The sequence below is a fragment of the Calonectris borealis genome, chromosome W, assembly GCF_964195595.1.
Source record: "Calonectris borealis chromosome W, bCalBor7.hap1.2, whole genome shotgun sequence".
In the NCBI taxonomy this organism is placed as follows: Eukaryota; Metazoa; Chordata; class Aves; order Procellariiformes; family Procellariidae; genus Calonectris; species Calonectris borealis.
In genome coordinates, this window is record NC_134351.1 from 3,430,676 (window position 1) to 3,450,993 (window position 20,318).

General features: G+C 45.6%; 1 protein-coding gene across 1 annotated transcript in view; it reads left to right on the forward strand.

The window, feature by feature from the left end:
• Positions 1-20,318, forward strand: part of LOC142074995 (unconventional myosin-Vb-like) — a 116,011-nt gene that overhangs the window by 35,498 nt on the left and 60,195 nt on the right. Inside the window, exons 11-16 of the mRNA XM_075135989.1 lie at positions 3,559-3,640; positions 5,195-5,335; positions 11,148-11,270; positions 12,540-12,623; positions 17,900-18,049; positions 18,727-18,824. Of these exons, the coding sequence (XP_074992090.1) occupies positions 3,559-3,640; positions 5,195-5,335; positions 11,148-11,270; positions 12,540-12,623; positions 17,900-18,049; positions 18,727-18,824 (678 nt within the window). The remainder of the gene's footprint in view (positions 1-3,558; positions 3,641-5,194; positions 5,336-11,147; positions 11,271-12,539; positions 12,624-17,899; positions 18,050-18,726; positions 18,825-20,318) is intronic.

Here is a 20,318-nt window from a genome sequence, read left to right on the forward strand (position 1 = left end):
TGTAGCCCATTGCCTGCTCTTCTCCATCAGCGACCGTACAGCAAGGTCTACAGAAACACTTGAACCAAGTATGCTAAGAGTACAGTCCTCTTTGGTTTGAGACTTTAATGGGATGGTTTGAGGTGGTGAGGTTGCTGTCAGAGGTTTGAAAGTGTCTGGGCTTTCCTAGATATATATAGCACAGGACCTGGAAGATCTTAACCAGATGGGATTGGCACTGTCTGGTTCAAAGACTGTATGAGATGGAAAAGCTGTTTCCCATCAGTGTCCCTACAAATAGAGATTTCTGCAGGCTGGAATATGAGAAATAAGGCTTTGAGATGGAGCTTTGTGGGCAGTAGTGGGTCAATACAGAAAGCTGGACATCTGAGTTACAAAATCAGATGCGGTCTTTCAGAAATCTGAATAAAAGGAGATTTGAGGATAATGCTCATGAAAGATTAAGCTGGGCTTGAAAACCTGTTAGTGTGGAAGAAAATCCTCCCTTAGCTGCAGGTCTTCTGTGCATCACATCCAGCATGTTGGCCAGCTGATGCTTTTTACAGCACTGGTGTCACCACAGAGTACAGCAGGCTTTTTTTTCCCACAGCGAGCTGCAGGTCCTATTGAAACAGGCAGGTTTGCAGGGATGAGTGTCTGCACTCTGGGCCGTAACACTTGTGTGTGAGACCATAAATCCCCTTCAGAAGGGGGTATTGCTGTCTAAATGCTGAGTAATTAACAATGCAGGGACTTTGGGTGCTGGCAGCCTGAGTCTCTGCAAGTCCTTGAAAGTGGTTTGGTTCCCTAAACTCAGGTTATTTGGGAACTTTAACACATTCTGCCAAATGTTGGAATTTTTTTTTTTCCAAATGTCTGTTGTTTTTCCTTTTCCTCTGGGAGGGGGATTATTAAGCTTAAAAGGCAGGGAGCCTGCACGCAGCCTCCACCGCACGTCCCTGACATCCCAGGAGCACCTCTGTCCTGGGGCTCCTGGGGGAGGACCGTCCCCATGGGTGGGATTTCTAGGGGCCCAAACCAAGGGTGCAGAGGCTGTAGGGTTTGTCTCCTAATTCTCTAATGCTCGACCCTGCATCCTTAATTCTCTGTTAGTATTGGGGTGAGAGGGTGCAGCATTAAAAACCTTTATGTATTTATTGAAAGTGAATCATTTGCTATAGCAGCAATACCGCAGTCCATCTGAAGAGTAGATTCATGTGGCATTCCTGGACTCAGCCGGGACGGCCTGTTTTTACTCTGTTTGCCATGTGAAGTGAACTGTGAACACCCAGGCGGCCGGCTGTATGCTGGACTTACTTATGAACTTTAAATACTTTAGTATAAACACTGGTGCTGCAGCAGGTTTAGGAGATACCTGTCGTGCAGCAGAATAGGGAACAGGAGAAAAGCCAAAATGCAGCATTTGCTCCCCAATGTCCACTCACAGGAGCTGTCCCTAAGCTGGGACGTGCCTTCCCAGGAGCCACGGTGATGGGTTGGAGTGGTGAATGCGTTTGTTTTTTGCACCAGAATATAGGTACTGAAATGAATAAAAACAAAACAGCCATTGGTTTGCTTTTCCCATTAGGATGTCGTCTTAGTGCAGTCCCTTTGTGTGGGCAGGACTTCCTGGCAAGGAGCTGGCGACCAAACTGCTCTGTCAATTAGCAAATTGTGCTGGCAGAGTCCCTTAATTAGCGACTTCATGAAATCTCCCTTGGAGTTGATGTTGTACAGCTGCTCTGCCCCTGGTCGACACTCGCTGAGAGGTTCATAAATCACATCTGGTGTCTCTGAAGTGGAAAAAGAGTTTCCACTCTGATATCTTTCCTCTTGTACCCCTGCTCTCATTGTGTTTTTCCACCTAGCTCACTGTGCTTCTCCATCTCCATTTTAATTAAATCTTTTATTGCCCCATTGTTCTGATCGTGAACCTGCAGGAGTTGGTATCTCCAAGGAGTCCTGGGAAACTCAAGTCCCTTTAGTTGCAAGAGCTGATGGTGCTGATCTGCTCGGTGCAACGGCCATGCGACCAAGATCAAGCGCATCAGGAGCTCTTCAAGGACATGTTCATCATTGAGGCTCTGGCCACGTGTTTAATACAAACATTCGTTGGTCCCAGGCACTGGATTTTGTTGCATTAAAGATTGCAAAGCTCAGTTCCTGGGATGGGGAGGGATTGAGCATCCTCTGTTCGGCATGGGCTGCACCAGCTCGAGGGCAATGCCAGCCCGGGTCAGGCAGAGAGAGAGCTGGTCCTGGGTTTCCTCGAGGGCTGTGGGGCTGATAAAAGCGCAAAAGCGGCTCCTTTCTCCCATTTTCCATTTTCCTTTTCCATTGCCTTTTCCTGAGGGCTGAGGCATTTTCTATGGTGAGCGCATTGCCACCTGGCAATACCTGGGGAATAGCTGCATCATGTGGATAATGGCCGGGTAATCCTCAGAAAGTACTGGAAATACTGATTTTAGGGGAAAAAAAGGACTTCCATTTGTTTAGTGCTTTAAGACTGTTCTGCCAGCTCCTACAGCACCTATTACCTGAGCAGTTATTTCACTGCACATTTGTCATTACGGCAGCTTATTCATTAAGCACAGGGAGCTTTGCCACTTCTTCCCTTAGTTTAATCCTTACAGTCATGTGTCAAAGACTTTTTTTCTCCTTCCTCCAACTGTGCCTTGAAAATAGAAATATAAATAACATAATTCCCTGTGGTAGCTGAAAAATGTCCTTTTTTTTTCCTTTTAAGAGCAAGCCCGGCTCCCTCTGCCTGTTCCTGGGCTCCACATGCTTCAGCCTCGACCACCTCGGGGGCTCTGCTGTCTTTCTCCTGCTTGCCTGTAGTTTGTGTTATTAAAACTGCATATTTTTTCTTTTCTAATTGTGACTAGGAAGCCAGTTTTGAGCTCATTTTGGAGTTGGCCAATGGCCCGTGGAGGGGTGGGATAGCGTTTGTGCAAGGGGAGCTTTTGAAGCCCTGATGAAGAGGGGGATCACCGAGACCAACACCAAACTCCCTCGAAGGAGCGTGTTGGAATTGGAGCTGAAAGCACCATTTCTACCGTTGCCTCCAAGAACCCACTTGCTCACATGTATCTAATTTTTGTGCTATCAGGGATGCACAATTATGCACAGGGCTATAATTATGAATTTAATACCTTCTTTTTCTGCTCTATTGAATTGCATTAAAAATACTGTGTTGGGTCTTTTAAGACAGCAGCTACTGTTTCTCCATCACCTTTGCAGTGAATATATTTGGACTTAATATTTCATAGTATTTTTCCCCAAGAAAGGCTGTTATGTTTCTCGTCTCAGCACTACTGGCTGATGGGCAGGAAGCTACAGTCATACCAAATATCGCATTTGTGCGTAGCAGAAGAGACCTCTTGAATCCCTTGAGTTGTGGCAAGGAAAGAGAGATGTTTTGGGGAATGAGGAATAAAGTGTAAATCTGGGATAGGAGGAACGTGAAGAGACGGTTGAATAACTGGTGTTCCCTGTCATGCAGATGACACCATTACAGAGAAAAGTAGATTTTGAGATGAAGCAGTGCTTAATGCTGATTTATTCATTGCTTTGCAGGTTTGAAACTTTTGAAGTGAATAGCTTTGAACAGTTTTGTATCAACTATGCCAACGAAAAGCTCCAGCAGCAGTTCAACTCGGTAAGGTCAGCTTGGAAGTGTTCCATAAAACTTAGCAGAAAACGTATCAAGGCGGGATTATTGTATGTCTGGCTTCTGCTTAACGGCATTTACCTGCAGCCTGGCCAGATCGCATGGTCAGCATGAATGTAGTCCTTGGGATACCATCTCTCCCGGGCAATGAATTGTGCATTGCAATTGCACTAAATATTGACATCAAGTTGAAAACGTTGCTTGGTTGATTGATAAGCTTGATACTTGGAAGCAGGTTTGCAAATAGTTTATGCAAACGTTCACTGATGGTTTCAAATAAGTAGAAAGTTTGCCAATTTTTTTTTTTGGTGTAGTTTCAATTCTAAACCGAAACCTGGATGGTCTTGTGCTGAGTCCTGATTTCCAGTGCGAGACCAAAGCATGAGTGGAAATCTGCCCATTAAGTGTGGCTTAAACCTCTGCAACGAAAACTCTGTGTTAAATAGCAGGGTTGGACACACTCCCCATTTTTCACTTGGACGTGCCTCACAAAAACCTGAGATTCTTTTATTTTATTAGATACAAGCGCTTACCTGCACTGGAAATGAAACCAGTAAGGGATCGTGTTCTGCTTTTGTTGTGAGCAGGGAAAAAATTACTATTAGTTTCAGAATACAAGGGAAAACTTCTTAAATTTGAGCAGCTAAGTGCTGCGGAGTGGTTTGGCACTTTGAAACCATGTCATATGCGTGGACATGAACATTTGCAGTATATCTAATGCATCAGATCAGTGCTGCTAAAAATGAAAAGTAAATTATGGGTTGTATTTGCACTATTCGTATCTTAGTATGTCCAGCTATCACTTCTGAAGCTTATAAATTCAAACTCCGAGATGACATGTTTGAAGAGATTTTAAAAAGCTATCTTTGAAGAAAAAAGTGCATTTGAAAAATCATTTTTTAATATGCTTAGAGTATCTCAGAAATAGCCAGAGACAATTTATCTGCTTGGGCAGAGGTCTGAGGTATATAAACTATGCAAAGATTGGTGATTTTTTGTTTCTTTTTTGTAATAAGACTCTACAATAGAAATGTTCCTGAGTCAGTCAGATACTGCTGCTGATCTCTTCTAGGACGATGGGTGCTCTTTGTGAAGCTCTGCTCGCAGATGGGGGCACACGTGCTCAGCCCTGGCTTGGCTCCCAGCTTGTGAACCTGCTGCGGGTCACTAGTTTAATGAGCACTGCGCTAAAGGAGACAGGGATTTTTCTCAGCCCAAGAGATATATATGTTATTGCCATTTCAATATATGGCTTTCACCTAGATGTAATGACAGCTTCAGTCATTTTCTAGTGAAAGTCATTCAAAGCCTTTTTTTCCCCCCGCGTGGTTTCCTAGTGTAAAGCTTTTCTTTTCCTTCCCAGAAGCTAGATTGTGTAAATGGCAGAGCCCGTACAACGTTGTACATGAGGGCACCTTCTACGGCTTCTGCATGTGCTGAGGGAATACTCTACTCCAGTGGGGACGAGCGGGTGAACGGGGAAGGGGCAGGCGCTGTGCTGGCTGGGGTCAGAGTCAGTAATTCTGCTGTTTTTCCACTCAGCACGTGTTTAAGCTGGAACAAGAAGAGTACATGAAGGAGGGAATCCCTTGGACTCTCATAGACTTCTACGATAACCAGCCCTGCATAGACCTTATAGAGGCAAAACTTGGTATCTTGGACCTACTGGATGAAGAGTGCAAGGTAAAGAGGACCACCCACCTTTTCGCTGGCATCTTTATTTTTATAAAAGGTTAGAGAATGGGCTTTAACCTGCAGTAGCTTGCAAGAGGATAAACATCTCCTTTCACATGCATTGCTGGGGTGTCTTCATGGCTAGAGTAGGCTGTTGGCATTTGCTTTGCTTTAGGACCATTCAGAACCCGAAGCACCTGGCACTGGTTGCTGCTGGTGACATTGCATTAGATGGAGCGATTCCTATGCAACAGCAGGAATATGGCCAACTTTGCCGTAGATCTGCCTGGTACTACTTTTTTCATCCATGCTTTTTTGGATCAAAAAAATGAAATGCAAGATCTATTCCCCCACATCAAATGCCAATTATCTGGGTATTTACCTGTCAATGGGGAATGCTGTCATTAGTCACAGGCCCTTATTATGGGCCTTCTAATCACTCTTTTATACTAACCTGCAAGCGTTCTCCCGCTTTATGAAAATTTCAGCCAAGCCTGTCAACTGAAAGCACTGGTTTATGAATGGAAACCTTCACCCCCGCATCACTGACAGCAGCGTTTCACCTCTCGGGGGGAGCCAGCCGTGGCGGGTGCGGGGCCACAATAGGGTAATTGCAAGTCATCTTGCAATGTACAACGGTGGATAAATATACTCTGGGACTTGAAATGGCATCGAGGGGGTCCTGGCAACATAATGAAACGGTAGCGCAAATGCAGAGGGTTTGTCAGTAATGTTCTCGCTTCACAGAATGGATTTTTTTTTAATCTTTAATGTGAGGTTGGGGAGGGGGTGGTTGGGTACATGCTAAAGCAGTTCGGCTAATGAAGGTCATAGACCTTTGGCGCGTAATGAGAGTCTTGTCACCGTTTGAGAGAAGAAGGGGACCAGACAGGGTTGAAATGGGAATCGGCAATGAAAGAGAGGGCTCTCGATTTGAGACTGGAGTTTTAAAGACTAAACCTGTCTCGTGAAAGCAAACGATAAAACCCCTGCCTCTGAAAAAAGAGGGCTTTAGGATATGTTTGGGTTTGGGGGTTTTTAAACAGCTTTGAGGTCTTAGGAGTTGGAAGCTGTTGTAGAATTATTAAGGTTGGAGGGGGCTTCTGGAGGTCATTTGGTCCAACCTCCAGTTACGTCCCTGGTCTGCCCAGGAAGCCTTATAATCTCCACAGGACTGTGACCTTATGTCCTCTGCTAAGTGACCTTGGAGTCCTCAAAGGGCCTTTTCCCCATTTCCTGCATTGGACTGTCACCTGCCCGGATCTGGAGCTTTTAGGACCTCTTTATTTTGCTTTGGCCTAAAACGATACCAGAGGAAGAGCAAGAGTTAATGTCCCACGCACAGAAATGGCATTGGCCAGAAACCAAGGCCACTGCGACAGGCGCAGCATTAAAGTGCTGTAGCACAAACTGATGAGCCTGAAGAGGAGGGAAAGGGGAGAAGGGCATCCAGGAGAATCTCCCTGCTGGTGAGCTGTGAAATGTGGAGGGAGTCACCCGTAAGGCCAACAGTTGTGGTGGGAAATAATCTAGGATAAGAGCAGAGCCCTTGAGGAAAGCAAGGAGGCCAATGTAGAGCCCATCAGAAGAGGGAGGCTGTCTTCTGAAAATCCAGTCGTGGGAAGTTGGGAGGGCATGTAGAAGACTTGCTTGGATGTCTGGGGTGACTTTAGTGTATGGTTGGCCGTGTTGTAGAGGGAATGACTTTGGCAGAGGGGACAGCAGACTTCCTAGGAAGACTTTGAAGGCTTTGTGGTTGGAGGGAACATGTGAAGAGCAGCTTCAGTGCTCTGGAGAGGAGGAGCTGCCTGGGGTTGATTTTTCAAGGGACTTCAATTATCATCAGAGGAAATGGAAAATTCTCTAAGAAATGCAGTCATGTCTCTTTATCAAAGCTGATTTTCAGGCTGAACCTTCTTGCTCTGTGTGAATGCTGCATATCTTCCATACACTTCCCAAGTGTCATTTGGGAGTACAGTCTGAAGTTGCTGTGGATATCCAGGTTTCTCTGTAAGGTGTCCTGCTGCCTGGCTGCTTTCTTGCTTTTGCCTATGCTGTTGGGATGGGAGTGGGAATGCAAAAATTAATGAAAAAAATTTTCTTTTAGTGTGAAGTGCATCTAAAAGGGTTTGGTCTAGAACAGGGTGGTTGAAAGAGTTGATGTGTCAATCACGGCATTATTGTCCAAGATTTATTATGGATCTTAGTGAAATTCTTTCTGCTGAGGAGCAATGTGACCGTGAGGCTGCCAAAGGGGGATGTGTCTAGCCAACCCGCAAACTCCCTCATGTTCTCAAACTCTCTTGTGGATCCGTTTTTTGTGTTTTATGGAACGGTGCCATCGTGTTATGCTGTTAATGTGCCAAATGCATTTTCTAACGCTGTTCAAAAGATGCTCTTTAACCTTTCCCGTGTCATTCTGTCAAGTGCCAGAAATACTAAAGCCTGCTTTCTAGCAAACTGGTTTTCAATCCCACTTGTCTCTCTGCATCTCTGTGAACTTGGGTATCTGAGCAAATGTGTCGTCCTTGGCTGGTTTTGTTAGTTTTTTTGAACATCAGAAATCGGCACATTGCCTTCCTGTGTCACGTCATCCTGTCTGGGAGGATTTCTGCTCCACGAGCAGACCAGGTTGGACCTCTGGGCTTTCCTTTTGGGCGGACCGCCTAATATGACGGTAGAATAACCTTGCCTATGTTATGCTGTCAGCTTTTATGACTTTCATGTCAGCCATACCATTTGCATTGGAACTTGCCCCTGGAGCGTGGAGGAAGCCCAACTCTTTTCAGGCTTTAACATATATTGGAGTGATGAGGAGAAAAGAAATAAAAATTTAAATAGCTCCTACTGTGTTTTGAAGGTTGACTTTTAGATCATAGGTTTGAATGGACCTTCATTGCTTATCCAATTAACTGTCCTTCTGTTGGAGGTGATGGTGGAGGGAATCTCACCCTTTAGTCCAAACAGCTCCAAACATCTCCTCGGCTGTCTGGTGGTCGTAGTGGATTCTTGACCCTGAGACGCTTCTGATACAAAAGCAGTAGACTCAAGCCTAGGGGCTGACCCTGGCTGCGCTGGGTAGGTTTGATTTCGGTTGCAGTAGCTCCTGGCAGCTCAGAGGACAGTGTATGGAGATGGGAGGTGACCCTGGCCGGGATTATGCTGCCCGACCGATTTTGTGCAGAGTGATGGGCAGAGGGACAGTGAGGGCAGATGAGCAGAAGCAGTGACCTTGTGAAATTACTAGTCTAAGGTTTTTCCTGTTTAGAGATTTCCATACAATACTTCCAAGGCAGCTGACTTTCCCCTTCCCCATCCCCTAAAAAAATCTTGGACTGATGAGATAGTCTCTAAATAACTCTCACTGGCTCTAAAGGCCTTCAACTGTCAAGCCAATACAAAAAGCTGTTCTAATAGTACAGATAATGGCTCTGTTAGTTTTTATCTCCAGGAGCTGGTCCCTAATCAGGTGCTTCTCAAGCAGCTAAAAATACCCAGGCTGCCCAACGATGAGCAGGGAGTGGTGCGAGTACAGCGAAACCCTCTTTCTGGGAGGCAGGAGCGACGCCTTTGAAGTTAAATTCTGAGATAAGCAGGATTTTCAGCAAAGTGGATGGCCTAGAAGAGAGCTGGTGCAGGGTAAATCTGCTCTCTGCAGCATCAGGCAGCTCAGGTGGCTGCGGTGCTTCTGCCCCGCGCCCGCGGCTTGGTCCCAAACAGGAGACACCTAATGATTGCTCCAGAGAGAGTTTTTTCATCAGTTATATTTCATATTTATATGTAAAAAAAGAAACCCATCTGCATTTATGTAACTCCATAGTTTCAATATGCATGTCTATCTTGCATGAATAAAATATGTATATAATTGCATAAATAAATGCCTTTTAATATTTATATATAATCTATATTATTTCTACGTGTATCCATAATTGGCTACGCTTACAACAGTAAAATATAAAATATTTTTGGGATAGCATGGCTTATGTGAGCGGCTGCTGCATTTAATTCGGCCGCTTCTTCCAGTTAACGGGAGTGGGCAGGAGCAGCGCATCCCCATGTCCACAACCCTTCTGGTGGGTTTTGGCTTGCTGCCGTGAGATCAAAGGCTGTTTCAGAGAAGCATAAAGAAATATTCCTCATCTGTCTCAAGTTTTCCTTCTTACTGTTTGCTGCCCCTATTTCCTCTGTCACTTTTCATATAAAGGTCTGTGTAAAGACCTGATGGATGATCCAGAGCTTTCCCTGACGCTGCACAATTGGTTTGTGGTTTCTAGGCTTTGTCCCATCTAATTTTAAATATTGCCTAACACTTTTCTTCTGACTCTTCTCTTTTTCTAACCTAAATAATCCGGTCAGCCATTTTTTGTTAAAAATTACAGGTGTGTGTGTATGTGCAACCGTTGCTGTCCTGTTGGCGGTGATGGACGTCCACCAGCCCATGCCTTTCCCATCCCTGCTGGGCAGGCAGGAGGGATGGGGATGAACCCCATCAGCTGTGGTCCCCAGCCTTCAAGTGCAACAACTTCCTTGTTTCCTTTGGTTTTCAAGAATTTTGCTTTGTGGCAAACTTGTTTCGCTGGAGAAGTCCAAAGTAACAGATATTTACAGCCATGCTGGTTTCCTTGTACACCCTTATCTCTTTTGGAAAGCTTTTGGGGGTTTTGGCCGGTAAGCAGAAAGGAACCTAAATATACCCTAAAGAATTGAGTCTTTATGGGAATTGTAATCATGAGAGTGTCAGAAGTTACAACATACTGTCATGTGCTGCTATACAGCTATATGTGCTTCTTACAAAATAGTAAGACAAAACCAATGTATTTTTTATTCCCTGATCTTGGCAATATATCGCATTAACTTAAGTTTACAATGGTTTAGTGGGTAAAAATTGCAGGTGCTGGGTAGGAAGGTAAGCTCACTCCCTCCTTGTAACTGCTGATTTGTGAAAAGTGGCCCATTCCCTTGCTGCACAGGTGGTGCTGTGAGGTTTTTTTTTAGTTGTCGCAGTTGTTTAGGATTTCTCCATTCTCTGCCCCATCCGACCAAAGCAGTGTCTTAGGCAACACTTGATATCTTGGTGTACCATAGCCGAATCCTTGCAAGGTCTGTGTAAGACTTGCACCCTGATTTCGGTGGAAATAGGATGCAGAAGGAGGGTTTGGCATCCAGGAGATTCGTGGCACAGGGGGTTGGATGTGTGGGAGGGGGACATGGGAATCATTTGACTGCAGTAGGACAGGTATGTGCGTCTGAAGTCCCAGCCCTGTGTGCAATTGGGGTTAATGCATCCTGTGTTTGGGATCCAAGTGACCCCACCCCAAGCCTGCTGAGAGGCAGAGGTTTCTTAAGAGTTATAATTTTATTATTATTTTAATATTTTAAAATTATCATTTTATTATCATTATTATTTTACATTAAATAGAATCTCCTGATTGTTGTCTCAGGTGGCAGTTTGTAAAACTATTTGGTCACCAAAAACTGCATTAAAAAAGTAATGTTGGTGCCTGAGCAATTAATGTAACTTAATTGCAAAAAATACTGCTTTAATTAATTTTTTTTCCTGCAAGAGCTGTTCTGGCTGTTGGAGCAGAACCAGCATTCAGGTGTTTTTCACTGGGAACAAAATTTTAGAGTGTTTATCAAGAATATACATGAAAATAAAATGGCACACGGCCCTAGAACTTGGGGGTGGACTTTGTTTCTCAAATATTCCTCTAGCCCATGTGGACTACAGGAAGCCCACAAGCAGGGTTCCTCCAAAACCTCCCTGCACCTCCTTCGCATGCTTTACCACAACTTTTAGGTCCATTTTCTCCCCATCCAGGTTCCCAAAGGCACCGACCAGAACTGGGCGCAGAAGCTGTACGACCGGCACGCCAGCAGCCAGCACTTCCAGAAGCCCCGCATGTCCAACACCTCCTTCATCGTCCTCCACTTTGCCGATAAGGTAACCGGGCGCCTGTTGCGTGCGCTGAGACTTCAACACAGAAATGGGAAATGTATGGAGGGAAAGAAGAGCCATTTGAAGGAAAATTAGTTTATAGCGCCAGCGAGCTGCCTTTTGGTGATAGGGATGCCTGGTTGGCAGTAATCTCGGTTGGGCAGATCTAGATCAGCTTGGAGGACTTCAGCCTCCAAACTATTGCGCTAAGCTTTAAACAGTTGTGCTTTCTAGAGCTGAGAAAAATCCTCTTTCTTAAAGCTGCGGTGAAACGAATTTCTGTAAGGGCAGCTTCACTGAAAATATATTGGAAAAGGGGATTATTTTTGAAGAGTTGGAGCTCCAAGCATCAGCACGGCATGGTGGGGAGGAGCACGTGAGAGGTGATCCTGAGCTGATCCCACCCTTTTGAGGGAGAGGATGCCAACTGTGGGTTCTAAATCCCAGTGTCTGGTGCTGTAGGGTGTCGTCCATGGGCTCCAGCTTCATTGAAACCCTGATGTGACAGGCGTCACTCACAGCAAATAAGAATCTTAAAAGCTTGCAGTTACCCAAAACACACGTTTGTTAGAAAGAAAATGTAATGCCAACCTGGGGGGGGGATGTGTCCGAGGAGCCAGACAACATGCGGGTGCTGCGATCCCGTACAGGTGCTTCTCCTAACCAGGTTTGCTCCGGATGCGAGCGGCACTTTTCATGGCAAAGGTTGATACTTGCCTTTCCATAGGCATGTGATTTTGCACGTGTGTCCTTCACAAATGTTGTTCCTTTGCAAGCTTTGCCTGTCTGCTTTGTGACCAGTTATTTCAGCCAACTTCAAATGTAAAAAATAAAATTTTCATCTGTCCTCTCAAAACTCTTCCAGTGCTCCCCAACCCTCTGCAGTCTCAAAACCAAGAGACCTACCAGAGATGTAGTCAGGAGATCTTTTGAGGTTTATTGCTTAGCTTACAAGGATTTCAGGAGTGAACAAAAGAGCATGTAGAGGGACTGATGATCCTTGCATTTTTACCCCTGGTTTCCATGGAAGTGTGGTTGGGTCCCATACAGAGCAGTTTAATGAAAGAAACAATTTGTGTTTGTGTTAAGGATTTTGCTTTCATTCAGGTTCACTTTCTTTAATAAAAAGTGACCTTTAAATTCCAGTTGTTCCCCTCCTTCTCTCTCTCAGGTTTTTCAGGTGAGCTCCAACAGTAGGGGTGGGGTGGGACACAGCACCTTGTCCCTGTGCGGTTGGACTTTACCCTTTGGGCTTCTTCCTTTGTCTCCCGCTAGGTGGAATACCAGAGTGAGGGATTTCTGGAGAAGAACAGGGACACTGTGTATGAGGAACAGATCAACATCCTGAAAGCCAGCAAGGTAAAAGCAGTGAGTCGGGAGATAATCAGCACCACCACTTTCCAAAGTGTGAGCTTCATGCTTGTGTTCCTGTCCCATGCCACAGCACGTCGTGTATGCAAAAGTGGTTGGAGGCAGCCATGTGAACAGCAGCAAAAAAGGGAAATAAATGGGGTGTGGGGAGAAGAGGGATGAGGCTGCTGGGGGCTATGGTTGCATTGAGGTGTGGATGTGCATGGTCCTCTGCTCTCCTCCACCCTGGAGTTGGTGTCCTGTTGAGGTGCATCAGAAAGCATCAGAAAAATCCTTTCCAAACCGGTTGATCCTCTTCATTTTTTTTGGTCACTGAGAGCAAAAATCGGGAACAGCCAGTTATGGGGCTGTGTAAATCCCACTTAACTCTTGCTCGGAGCTCCCCACCCATCACCTGGCACTGAAGGTGTTTTCAAAAGCATGTGGAGCCACAGGTGATCCTGGGATTAAAAACCACTGTCAGCAGCGTGGTTTGTATATTGTGAGTAGTGTTGCTGACCCTACCACCCTTCTGTATGAAAATGGCTGTTCCCCTTAGCTGTAGTCCATCATACTTGGCCCTGCAACTTTTAATGACTTTAATAATTAGTATGCAAAAAATAAGGTTAATATACAATGCTGGAAATCTGATGTAACTCTGAGACATTCCAGCTGCTGTAGAGCTATTTTACACTTCTGCCAATACGTAACATTAACAAATTAATACATATTGATGATCATGCTTGCTTTCGCTTCTGTATTACAAGATTTCGTGCCATGTACCTTTCTTCTCCCGAGTATTGTACAAACAACTTGTTGACACCTCATTGCATCGAGTGCCAGAGACGTATTGACTGACCTCGAATACCAACTCTCCTGGTAAAGAGCTTTTTGGCACCTGTGGCTTAAAGTATCTGCTAGTCCTGAGGGCTGTGAACTCAGTGGGCTGTTGGAAGCAGAAGAGCAGTAGCTGTGGGGCTCTGCAGGCTTCAGCGTGGGTCGTGCCTGCAGTAAACGAGCACTTGGCAAGTGGGCTTCAAGTTGGAGACTTCCCACTTGCATGTGTGAACGGAGCTGGTTTTATACTGACTCTTCTTCTCCATGAGCATGCGTCTGCACTTGGGTGGCTTGGGTTAAAAGTGTCAATGATGCAGACTTTTAGGGCATTTCAAGTTCTTGTTGTTTAAAACTAGACCAAAAATTCCCCCTGCAACCTTGAGTCTTTCATTGTCATTTAATTAGTTGAGACTTTAAATGGCCTTTACCCTTCCCGGGGCAGCTCTCTTATTAAGAAGTTAGTGTAAAAATCCAGCCCTGCAAAGTCTGACACATCAGCCAGCAGCCAAAATTGAGACTGCATGACTCTGCGGCACCATTGTTTCCACCAGACTTGGTGTGTGGTGTAGGGAAGGAATATATCTGCTTTTCTCCAAATGATTTCCAAGCTTCCCCCAGCACGGGCCAGCTTGTTAACTTGCATTTTTTTTTTTGCATTACAAATTTTGAATCTCCCCTGCATATTGCAAGGAGATGTGTCGCGTGTCCAGATTTTTCCTCTTTGTGCCATCCTCCCTTGGGTTTGCGGCTGGGTAATGCCACCTTCCAAATGCCACTCAAATGATGAGGGGGGAAGGGAGGAAGTATTATTTTTAGGAGCATTTTAAGCAGGAGTTGGTTCTTGCCAAAGTAAGAGAGATGAGAATGGGAAATTAATTGAGCGTTGCCAGTGGCTTGCCCTGCGTCTCGGCATAGAATTCACGTGAAGATGGAAGATGTGCAGTTTTCTCATCCACGGGGGTAGTTGCGAGTCTAATAACTGTGAAGCTGGGCTTTAATAACGCCCAAATCAAGATCTCTGTGTGTTTGGGAAGCTCACAGCTTTCTTGGGGTAAAAACTGGCCATGATTAGAGCTTATTAGAAACACCAGGTAACCTGCAGGAATAATTGATGCTGTATGCTGAATTATTTAGACAGTGCTGAAGTTGCTGTTGGAGGTAGTGCTGCAGAACTGGCCGTGTCTGATAGGGGTTTCTGTTTGACTTCTCCCCGTAGCTGCTGCGAAGTAGGTGCAGAGGAGAGCTGTAACTCATCGGAGTAGTGTGTTGTAGAGTGGGGAGGATGGTGCCACCTGCAACTCATTCCTTAAGAAATTTAAAAAATGCAGAAACGGGTTTATTAACAGCATCACCTTCTCCTCTCTCTCTCTCGTATATAAGGACCATAATATAATATCAGAGCGGGCTGGGCTTTAGTTTAACAGCAAAAAAAACCAAACCCTGCACCTTGCAACTGGTTTGCTTGGCCTTAAAATACGGAGTTTCGTAAGCCATTAATGTGTATGCCTCAGGACCAAAGATTTGGGCTTACTTGGCCTGCAAAGTAAGCTAATGCTCCTTGGGATCAGGTGTTAGGACCTTCACGGTGGTGGCTCTGTAGGCAACACCAAAATCTTTGTTTGTGATCCAGCTTAAAACACTCTCAAATGCACTTGGCTGTGAGAATCTTTGGGTGATAGTTTGATAAACTTCTGCCTTTGAGCCATTTCTTTAACAACGTGGAAGCGGTGGCTGTGGTCAGCCTGTGCCGATGCCGTGCTGTCCCAGGAGGAAGAGCAGCGCTTCCCTTGGGAAGAACATCCTCACCCTCCTCCTGCAAAGCCTCCAAAACCTGATCTTCTGCTCTTGCTTTCACTAGCCCTGTTGGCTGACAGATTCAGTTTTCTTGACTTTTTTTTTTTGCCTCTCACCTGCCATGTGACCTCTATGGGTATAAACAAAAATAAATTTTTTTTTCTTTTGCTGTAAAAAGCAACCCGGTTTCTCTGAACCAAAAAGAGCAGCAGTGGCAATGCTGAGTCTGCCACTCAAATGTGCTACTTTGACTAAAACTTAAATTTGTGCTGCAAAAGGCTGCACTGCGAGGACTTTGTCCTGTACTCGGGATCAGGCCTGCACACAGCATTCACTGCATTCCTCTTGGTATTCCCACTGAGGCGATACACAGGGCAAGGGGGGAATGCTGTCAATTTAACAGGGCAAGGACTTAAAACACCTCTCCGTCAGCAAGTGCATCACTGATGAAGCACTCCCACCAAGGCAGAATTGCCTTCTGCTAATTAGAATGCAATTACTGCTGTCCACAAGATGGTGAAAGAGACTTTGTAAAACAGCTAATTAGTTTTGTTAGTGCTGGTCAGCTAAAACAGCTGGGAGTTGATGTTCTTTGAATTAAGGAAACTGAGTTGAATACTGATCGAAAGCATATGGGCATGATGAAAGATATTATATTCCAGTTCTTTAGAGTTACAAATAATGCACCAATGATTTTGACTTTGTCAGTTGGGAAGGAGGGGTCTGTCCTTCTTATCCCCCAGCATCATGGAATAGATCCTGGGCTGCTAAAGACGATCCTAGCTGCACCAGTGTTGCATTATGCAAGCTGAAAGCTCACCTCTGAGATTCTGGTTGAAAGTTTGCACAGGAGCAAGCACTGCTGTTATCAATAGCAAGCAGATGGAGGGATCGATGGCACTCCCAGCTATGCATCGAGAAGATATTTTGAAACCTGAAATTACAGCCGAGTGTTTTACCACATTGTCCAGTGTGAGATAGTAAAGCGGAGCCCGTGTTGGATGTCTTCCAGCATCAAGCATGTGCCACCCAAACATCCCGTGTTTGCAGGCGGCAAAGCACCCAAGATAGTGACATGTCATCAAAGCACAACAGCTGTCAGGATGTCTTTTTTTGGGATAGAGGGTTAGGCAAAGGAGGTGCGAGCCTTTATTCTGGTAGGAGTTGAGTGAGCTGCAGAGATAAAAATAAAAGCTGTGAGTATGAAGCGGATCCTTAGCTGGTGTTGTCTTGGAGCCTGCAAGCAACTTGCTAATATAATGCAAACAGTTTCCTTTCCACAGAGGTATTTAGGCTGCTGTGCTAGCAAGCTGTGAGAACAGCCTATGGGACCAGGACTGGAAATATTCCTGTCTCAGTCCAGGGATGTGGCAGAGAGCCAGGCAGCCCTTTACGGCATGGGGCTGTCCGTTAATGTCTATAAAGTGGTAAATCCCTGTGCTCTTCTTGGGATCTTATTGGAAATACACCCAAGCTTGGCTTTCGGAGGAGGATCTTATTGGAAATACACCCAATCTCAGCTTTTGGAGGAGCCTGGGATGGAGGGAAGAGCGCTGTGCAGTGCACCGCTGCCTCGTGTCGGTGTTTTTGCGTGGACGTGTTGGGCATGACACGGTACAGACAAGGGGAGCGTGACACTGGTGCCCTCTCCCACGGATGCTCCAGAGCGGGTGTTGGCGGTGGTCTGCGTGCTGCTGGGGCGGCGTCACGGGTGCTTTGGCAGTGCCACCGGGCTGGAGTCCAGCGCAGCTTGGTGATAAGTGAAATCCCTCCTGGTGACAGTGGGGTTTTTTACATTTAAGAATTTACTGTTTGAATGTAAGCACAGCTGTAGCGGAAACCAGTGTGGGTGCATAGCTGGATTCGAGATGTGGAAATTTAACAGCTCTGCTAAAAAGACCAGATTTATTGTGACTTACTTAGTATACATGTTCTCCAGCCTAATGCAAATTTGAAGATCCTGCCCCTTAAAAAAAAATAACATTAACTGCATTTGCCAGCTCACTTGTTCTCCCATTTATGAAGTGGAAATGTTGCTGCTGGCTTCCCAGAAGCCCCAGACTTCAGGGATTTGAGGAGCTAAATGTGATGCCTTCAGGGTTGCAGAATGGCAGTCCTGCTGTCGCCTTGCTTGTTCACGCTGAAATGCAGGTAATTAGTGAGGAAGTGCTGGTGTCTCTTAGTTGTTTGGAAAAGCAGGGGTGCCTCTGGAACCGTGGTGGGAGTGGGCTGCTGCCTGTCCTCATCTGGAGACCCCGCTCCTGGGGGATACGCTATGCGGGCAGCATCCTTGCTGCCATCAGGACTGAATGAGTAGCTTGAAATGAAGCCTGGGAGCAAGAGTCACTTCACGTTCAGGAGGTTTTGTGCCTTGGACAACATGTCAGTGATGCAGCCTTTCAGCTAGCCATCCTCTTTTTTTCGCTTGTTTGATTTAACGTGCACATTTCAAGGTTTGATGAACTACCAAACAGAACGGCCAATGGTCCTGCTGACGTGGTTTATGTGGGTAACGCTTCTTGCTTTCACTTTGTTGCCCTTTTTCCCCTTCCTGGTTTGAGACGGGTAAAAAGTGAACGGAGCAATGCAACTTGGGTGGGTTCATTCAGCAAAGAGCAGGGCCAGAAGTGCTCAGGCGTTGTCTTTCATTTTAGTATCAAATGGTAGCAGACTTATTCCAAGATGAGAAGGATGCTGCACCCACCACTTCCGTGGGAAAGGGAACATCCAAAATCAGCGTCCGTTCTGCCAGACCAGTGATCAAAGCTGCCAATAAGGAGCACAAGAAAACGGTGGGGCACCAGGTAACGTATGATTTGAGCGGGTCAGTCGACAGCAGGGGAATCGGGGCAGGGGAATCCAGATGCATTTTTACAGTTCAGATCTCGTTTCTTCAGTTTGAAGCAGAGGTAAATAAAAAGCTGTTGGGGGGGAAGGAGACCTTCCTGTGACCCGTGTTGAGGATGGGAACAGTTTGGCTGTTGCGTTTTGGACATGTTCTAGCAGTGTCTCTGGAAGAGCAGGCTCAAGTAGTCATGACTGGAAGGAGTTGAGGCATCGTGTAAGGAGGGTGGAGGCCGCTCTGGGATTCACTGGACTGTATCCCGATGTATTTACAGTGCTCATAAATTGAAACAACTTGAGAAAAAGAGCATTTCCCCCCCCACTCCGTGGACAGTCAAGCAGTGCAACAGGGGCCCAGAAAGGTTGTGCTGTCTCCACCCTTGGAGATTTTTCAAGACCCAGCTGAGTAAAGTCCTAAGCAAACGCTTGTTGCTCCTGTACCTCATTAAGCTGGAAGCCTTCAACCCACCAGTGTCTTCTCTGAATTGCTTCTGCACGTGCTGGGCTGATGGGGAGGTTCACGCTAGGTCACATCCAGAGGCTGGCACCGCAGGTGGCTTCCCGCAGCGCCTGCCAACTTGGGTTGCATGGTACAGCACCTTCATCCCTCCTCAAAACGAGTGGTTTTCTCTTTCAGTTCCGCAACTCGCTGCATTTGCTCATGGAGACTCTGAACGCCACCACCCCGCACTACGTGCGTTGCATCAAGCCGAACGACGAGAAGCTCCCCTTTAAGTAAGTGGGCTTTCAGATGAGCAAATGTATTCAGCATTACGGCAACAGAGTGTGCTTTGGACTTTTCCTCTTGCTAAAGAGATTGCCCCTCTTGTGATGCTGTTCCCGTAATTGGAAGGTCCCTGTAGTTTGCTGGGGTCACTTCTCTTGGGTTTCATTATGTGGTTTTTGTGCCCCTGAAAGGAAGAGTAATGTACGTCCTAGTAATTCGTAGATATACTCGGCTAACACTGAGCATCCTTGATTTGCAATAATAGGGTCTTTGTACAATTTCATCTTAGAATTGCTTTGATTTAAATGGTTATGGTGCTAAACAGTGAAAAGTAGCAGAGAAAGATATAAGAAAGTGGAGACAAGTAGTGTGCTTGCAAAATGGCTTGTAAAATGAACAAAAATGTCTTGGTGCTTCCAAAATAAATGTGGAAAAAAGTAAAGATGTGACTTGTATCAACTTCAGGCAGGGTTTCGAGGTGAGTGAACAGCTGAAGCAAAAAGCCAGTCTTGATCTTTCTCTGTAGTTCAGAGGTGTTTCACAAGCTGTGAATGTTGTGAGCGAATAGCTGTTAGCCTTGGATAACGTATTTGTGCCCAATTTTGTTCCCTTTAACTCCAAAAAAGCTTGGCCATCAGTTGGCAGGGACCTCATAGATCTTGTTGTGATGTCTCCTAAATGTCACCTGGCATAAACTGCAGGTGGTGACATTTAAGAAAGCAGAGTTGTTATTGTGACCTGTAAGCAGGGAGGTATTGCCCTCCAGCTGATCCGATGCGGTCTGAGTGCTCCTGGTGAGCATGGTGCCACCTCGGAGGGCAGAGACAGCTCCAACAGAGTCCTGCAAAGGAGGACGAAGCATCCATAAACAGGTTCACCCTCGATCTTGATATGCTGGTGGCTGTGTATGCACCAGAAAGCTTCCCCAGCTTGGCTCTTCTCCCCCTGCAAAGAGCAAAGTGAACAGTATTGATGATTAGAAGACATTCAGGAACTGGCTTATATTTAACTGATTCTTTAGGTGAGTAGTTAACAGCTCTGGAGAAGGCTATGTTGGCTGTCTGTGCTGGGACAGAAGTTTCTGTGGTTTGTTATAGCTATTTCATGTACTATTCTGTAGGTACTGGAGATGCTCAGGGCCTTGATCTCTTGTTGCCTATTGCAGAGGTTGTCCATTGAAATGAAATTCAGCATTACGCTTTTTGTTTGATTGCTTTCTTTAGATAAAGTACAAAAGTATTTTCTAACTTTCTGTGGTGGAAATGTGGTAGATGCTCTGCATGGTGAAATGGCTTCACCTTTCCAAAGGGTGTTTCCAAGGCTCCATGTCCCCACTTGGCTCTACTTTCAGCCCATCCATCTTCACTTCTTTGCCTTTAACTTTGCAATTCAGTTTTTCATGTGATGCTCAGGATGCAGCTAATATCGTTTTATAAATGTGTAAGCTCCTGGTTGTCAAGGTGTAGCAATTATCTAAATGAACTCAGTTGTACTTCTAAGAT